A 6555-nucleotide genomic window follows, 5' to 3' on the forward strand; every position below is an offset into this window, starting at 1 on the left:
TAATCAAAACTCCTGCAGTGTTTTTCATCTGGTGACCTCAAGGTACTTAGGCAGTAAAGTGTGTAGGTAAGGAAAGTACTGTGTAGATGTGGAAGTCATTAGCTATAAACCTAGATAGATTATTTTTTTCTTGGAAACAGAAAAGCCTAAAAAACCTAGGTTATTATTCAAGTCACACTGCTGATACAAAAAGCTGAAGTCATTGCAAGTTAATTGGTATTTTGAATTTTTAAACATCAAAAGTATGAACATGAAAGCAAGCACAGAAATTGGGGGTGGAGGGGAGTCCTCCATAAAAAAGCTAGCTCTCACTGATTCACTATGTCACATTATGCAGAGCTGTAGGGCAGTAGAAAATACCTGATGATTGATAAAATATTAAGTGCTATGATTGTGCAAGCTAGCAGCACCAAGGGGCCTGAGCTGCCCTATTGGATGATTACTTTTCCTCCCCCAATTTTAAAGCAGAATGGACAGCAGTTTCGGATTGAATATATATTTTCCATCTGCTGAACAGTTGTTTTTGTTCATGCTGTTTGAGGTTAACTGTGCACGTATTAATCAAACCCACTACTTCCTTTCTCGTAAAACCAAAACAAAGCTTCATATTACTTTCAGGTACAGCATCTGGGATCAAAGCTATATATATATCACACTGACCCTGTGTGGGTTCAAACATTTCGAAGATTCAGTATCCTGAAAGGTGTCACCTTTTTTCCAGCCCCAAGAGTTCCAGTTTGTCTTAAAGTCTGAAGGCATCAGCTACCTTCAGGGCCTGCAGCATCTGTACCTGCACAGGAATGCTCTCAATATTCATCACTGTGGGCTTTCTCTGCACAGCCACTGCCATTGCTGAAGGTGGGTAGATGAAGGAGGCAAGGTAGCTGGGGGTGTCTACATGTTCTCATTTTCACATCTTTGCAGATGAACTGGGTACAACAAGAGAGGGAGATGACATGGGACCCCTCCATAAGGAAGTCTGGAAACAAGGTCTTGGGGCACTGTAAGCTATCTGGAAAACCAGATGCAGGCTTTAGAGCAGTAGCATCTGTAGAGGCTGGGCAGGATTCTGAATAGCTCAAGGAAGAAGAAAGCCTTTTACAAATCAGGCACTCTGAGTGAAGCTGCTGGCAACTGACAATGTGGATACAGAGGTCTGAATGGATAGAGAAACTCTACTTCTTTGTTCCAAATTCTGGCACTGCAGAACTGAAGAAGATAAGCCCTGCTCCAAAATGGACTGATATAAAATGAAATTGAACAAATAATACTGAGCATTCACAGCTTGTAAAAACAAAAGTCAGTGCCTTCTCACTGTGTAGCAGTAGAAGTTGTAAAAAAGCAGCCAGTGGGGATGTACACGGTACACTAGTTTTCTTTTAAGACTTGTAATGATTTTTTTCAGTATGTTTATCAGGCTTTGCTGTGTGTTGCTATACTGTAGCCTAAGGTATATATTGTTGCTGTAGTGTGGCTTGGGAATACGTGGTTAAAAAGGACAAGCAAAAGGATCAGAAGCAAAAATACACAAACAGGTTTTTCCATACAGTTTTACTGTTACCCTAATGGTTCTGCTCCATATTGTATACAGGATATAAACCTGTTTGTTTCTAGATGTCAACAGGCTTATTTCTACCATGCAGAAATTGTGTTTTAAATGTCTGGTTTTAAATTTCAAATTTCAGCTTTACCATCTGAAGTCTAATTTTTCTTTTTTTTTTTTTCTTTTGCTTTCTTATATACATTGGAAGGTTTGTATTGAGGGAAATTGAAGCATACAGGTCATTACTCCAGTAAGTGGGCCAAATAACCTACTATTTAAGCAACTAGTAATTGCTGAGATTTATAATATAATTTATACTAATCAAAACACTTATTGAGCTTTTTCAAGTATATAATGCATTGCCTATGTGAATTGTGGTCTTGGAGTCCTTTTTTTTTTTTAAGGATTTAGCAGCATTTCTAGGAATTACCCATGAATTTTTTTCTTTTGCTTTCTTATATACATTGGAAGGTTTGTATTGAGGGAAATTGAAGCATACAGGTCATTACTCCAGTAAGTGGGCCAAATAACCTACTATTTAAGCAACTAGTAATTGCTGAGATTTATAATATAATTTATACTAATCAAAACACTTATTGAGCTTTTTCAAGTATATAATGCATTGCCTATGTGAATTGTGGTCTTGGAGTCCTTTTTTTTTTCTAGGAATTACCCATGAATAGCAGGACATGTCAGAAGTCTGCACACTCCATGTGCAGACCATTTATTGACGGTCCACTTACCTTCATTCTCTTTACTTCCTTACAGTAATGGAAGTGACTCAGCCAGCAATGGTGCTGGCCAACAGGCAAGGAGTTGCCAACTTGGTGTGTAAATACAAGCACATTGGGAACGCAAAGGAAATTCGAGTGACTCTGCTTAAACAGACAGGTGATCGGTTCACTGAGATTTGTGCTTCAACCTATACAACAGAGTTTAAAATGTTCAGTGTGGAAGAGGTAATCCAGTGCCACATTAGCCCTAGCCGAAACAATGTGACCCTCACCCTCACTGGCCTGCAAGCTAATGATACTGGTCTTTACGTCTGCAAGATGGAGCGTATGTACCCTCCACCCTATTTTATGAACAAGGGAAATGGGACGCATCTCTATGTCATTGGTAAGCCAAGCAGCTTTACAATACTATGATATTCCCAAGTTAAGAGACTCGCTATTCTGTCTCAAAGGTCTTCAAAGTTCTGTTTGTAAGAAGTGAGGCTGAACATTTATTCAAGTGTTAAGAATCATGATTAGCTCTTATTCCTTTCAGATCTTCCTGCACCAACCTAAAGTAGGCATATTCATGGACATGCAATGCATTTAGCAAAGTAGAGAGTAAGGTGTATGTTCTTCCACAGATAAAGTGAATTTTCATTGAAGGTTGAGTGGGGACTCAACCCTCAGTCCTGGTAGTATCCTGGGATAGCTCATGCTAGAGAAAAGCAGTATGGAGGCTAACTTACTACTCTAGGGGCTTCCTCATGAGCTTTTTGTGTGACATGACTTGTGTGATATCATGTTTTAGATCCAGAACCTTGTCCAGACACTGCCATATATCTCTGGGTATTAGGAGCTACTGCCTCAGGATTTTTTCTTTACAGTATCATCATCTCAGCTGTTCTCGTGGGCAAAGCGGTAAGTCCCATCAACTCAGTTCCATTCTGCTAATAACAATTTGTGTGCAAAGGATAAGCAGAAAGAAATAAGAACAGGGAAGAACACTGGGAGCAAGCACACCAGGATGCCCCTTTTTACTGGTGCAAAACTGCTACAACAATGCAAAATAAGAGAACTTGCTGGACCTGCTATTTAGACTTATTTATGGGTCTTTCACTTTGCCAGAGCACCAGAAAGCAGTCAGCTTGCAGCAGCTGGACTGACCCTTTGGCTTAGGTTTGGATGCTTAGAACAGGCTGGAGTCCTGAATGCTTCAGGGATCAAAGGCAACAGTCTTCACATGTACCCTGATTTCACAACTGGTTCATACAAAATCCCAGGACTTTTTTTTTACTTTTCTCACTAATCACCTGTGTGCAAAACAAACTTAAGAAGCCTTCCCCATGTAATTCGGGGGGTGGGTGGGTTGGGAATTGTAACTTTCAGCATTTTTGACTTCACATCTAGAAATATCTGCACTAATGCAAAATCATGTGAAACGTAGGCCTTGGCTGCCTCTTTCCATGGGGTCTTGAGACCTCACAGTCTGTTAGAAATAAACTGAAAGCTTTTAAGTCAAACTATAAAACCAAACAGTATCCCTGTCCCTTATTTTTCTATCTGCCCTTCTAGTCCCTAGAATGTAAATAAAACTTCCCAGTGAGAACCAACTCTGAACTCTGCAGCAGGAAGACCTTCAAACAGCTACATGAATGGCAGGAGACTGTTTTTTCCTAAATGGCCCCCATAACTCCTAATTCTCCCTCAAATGGTCTCAATGGATGTTCTACAAAGAGAGGTGACAGGGAAAGGTGCCTAGAATACCTTCTACTGAGTAAAGACAGAACATACATCAGTTTTCTCTAGAATGTGCTGGTCAATTATTACTCTATGATCACTTGTTTATTTTACTGCCCCCCCATATTTTACAGATAAAGAGAAGACAATGTCTCACTACTGGGGTGTATGTGAAAATGCCCTCTGAAAAGCTAGAGAAAAAAGTGATTCCATTCCACATCACTGTTAACTGAAACAAGGAAAGAATGCGACAGTTTCCTAACTGGGATGGAGAGTCTGGTAATTCCCTTAGGTTAAAGAAATAAAATTATTTGTCCTATTACAAAGGTGTAAGGGAAGGAGAGAGTATATTGTTTGTAACTTCTATGGTTTGGAGGAGAATAAATAGTTTACGCATTAATATTTCAAGGTTAAGCCGGTCACATAAAAATGGCTACATTAGGCCATTGATTCTTTTAGTTGTATTGTACCAATATGTAGTCTATATATATACATTTATATATATGCATAGCATTAAAAGCTATTGCTGTTGCAACTAAGCATATTCCTGTCAAATTTCACCATTTCTACTGAACAACTGAAATCCAAACACTATTATGACAGAGGCTCGTGTTTATCATTGCAAGGCTAATCCTATAGGTCTGAGGGGCAGAGGCAGAAGAGCACACTAATGTACAATGGAATGTTGACTTGTTTCCCTGCATTGCTATTTATTGGTCCCATTTCTGGCATTAGTGCTCTGCACTTCCAGAGAGGCATCACTGTAGGCTGACAGTGATGACACTACTGCTCTAAAAGCCTGATCTCAGCTCCTTTCACTGGCACTGCACTGTGCTGGCATCAACACTGATGATATTTGAGCCAGTGCTAACAGCAGGTTGGAAACAAGAGCTGCCCAGCAGAAGCCCTCTTTGGCTGTTTCTAGAAGGACATTCCAGCTCTGCTGGGGCCTTACATTTTACAAATGCTAAATTAGCATCTATCCAAAAGGCAGAACTATGTTGCTGTGTTTAACTGAGTCTATTTTCCATGAAAATACTGATAGTGTATAATCTTGTTTATTAAATATGTACCATTCAATAAAAATCTTGAAGCTTTGCCCAAATTCAAGTTAATTTCTTATTCACCTTTCTCAGAAGAAACAGGAAGTGGCTACATGTTAGAAAGCAGCGATGACAAGATGAACCTTTCCCCTCTGACCCTGTGTTTTGCTTCTGAGGGAGCCTGTGTGCTCATGCCAACACTTACGTTCTTAGCTCTCCTCCTTGGGGGGTCACCATCTGTCAGGTCTGCTACTCCAGCTAAAGCTGCTGTGGTGTGGTTGAGAGACACCACCACTCACCTCATCACTTCCAGCAAAGTTACTTACTTGCAGAAGGTAGCCGTTAACAACTTTGAAAGCATCTCCTGTACATGTTCATACAAAAAACACGTCCTAGTTTCAAATCCTGCTCTTTGCACCTCTATGACACTCTCACTACATGTTAGCTGACACACAAAGCTGCTGGAGCTTAAAATTATTTCATCATTCTCTGCTTCTACCTACTACTTTGACTCTGCTAGCTAAATTTCACCTTGCAATAAAAACACCTGGCAGCATGTATCTCTGTTTCACAGACGCAAATGCAGCTTCTTGACTCCATAACTGTGAACCCAAATCCCCACAGCCCTCTGCATATATATCACTGCAAAACAACTGAATTTCTGCGTGTTCAAGTGCAGCCTACTCAGAGAAGTGTGTTCCATGATTGATAAAATAGGTCTGACCCACACATCCACTTGTGCAAGCCAATAAATTTATCCAGACAAAGCAAGAATCCCAGGCAATTTTTTTTCCACCACAGCAAGTAGTAGCTCAGATATCCCCTGAATCATGTGTCTGACTCCTAATCAGGAATCAACTATTTTTTTCTTTTTCTTTTCTTTGACAGTTCCTATACCCTGGGACCAATAATTTAGCTGACTTAAGCAATCTAAAAGCAGCTCAAGTAAAGCATTTTCTAAATTTATCTCTCCTGGGAGAAGAGATGCTTTGGACCTGTATCAACAAACTCATGACCTCTGTCCACAGCTGGCTGTGAACTTGTGTCCCTGCAGAACCTGCATATATTCCAATTCACCTTCATTTCTGGCAGTTAAGTTGACCATGGAAAGGCCTTCTGCAACCCCCTGGAATAATCCCACTTAGTACACTAGCATTGCCTTAAGACATGCAACCTGTAATGACCAGTAAGTAATTCTGCCTTAAATAAGCTGCAGGTTGCTAAATTACCTGAATGGGGAAGGTTATGGGAGAGCAGAAACACTCAGCTCACACATGGCATTAGCGAGAATTTGTTGTTGTTCCTGCACTTAAATAATTCCTGTTACCATGTTTACTAATGATGCTATTGGAAATTACTTCACCCAAATTCTCTGGCTGTTTTGAACTTCTCTTCATTCTCAGTAGCTACTTTACAGAACTTGCTCTTATTTCTGCAGTGCTTAATTTTCTCTTGCTTTCCTTACCACTGCAGCACCCTTCCCAGAGCTAAAACATGATTCAAGTACACACTATCA

The 6555-nt window shown here is 40.1% G+C and overlaps 1 protein-coding gene across 1 annotated transcript; it reads left to right on the forward strand.

Moving 5' to 3' along the window:
* Nucleotides 1–673: 673 nt before the first annotated feature.
* Nucleotides 674–5101, forward strand: CTLA4 (cytotoxic T-lymphocyte-associated protein 4). Its single transcript, XM_009996200.1, has 4 exons — nucleotides 674–858; nucleotides 2312–2662; nucleotides 3068–3177; nucleotides 4131–5101. Exons 1-4 carry the CDS (start codon nucleotides 801–803, stop codon nucleotides 4227–4229), a joined length of 618 nt encoding a protein of 205 aa, XP_009994502.1. The 5' UTR covers nucleotides 674–800; the 3' UTR covers nucleotides 4230–5101.
* The last annotated feature ends 1454 nt before the right edge of the window (nucleotides 5102–6555 follow it).

The sequence above is a fragment of the Chaetura pelagica genome, unplaced genomic scaffold (assembly GCF_000747805.2).
Source record: "Chaetura pelagica isolate M959 unplaced genomic scaffold, ChaPel_1.0 scaffold3, whole genome shotgun sequence".
In the NCBI taxonomy this organism is placed as follows: Eukaryota; Metazoa; Chordata; class Aves; order Apodiformes; family Apodidae; genus Chaetura; species Chaetura pelagica.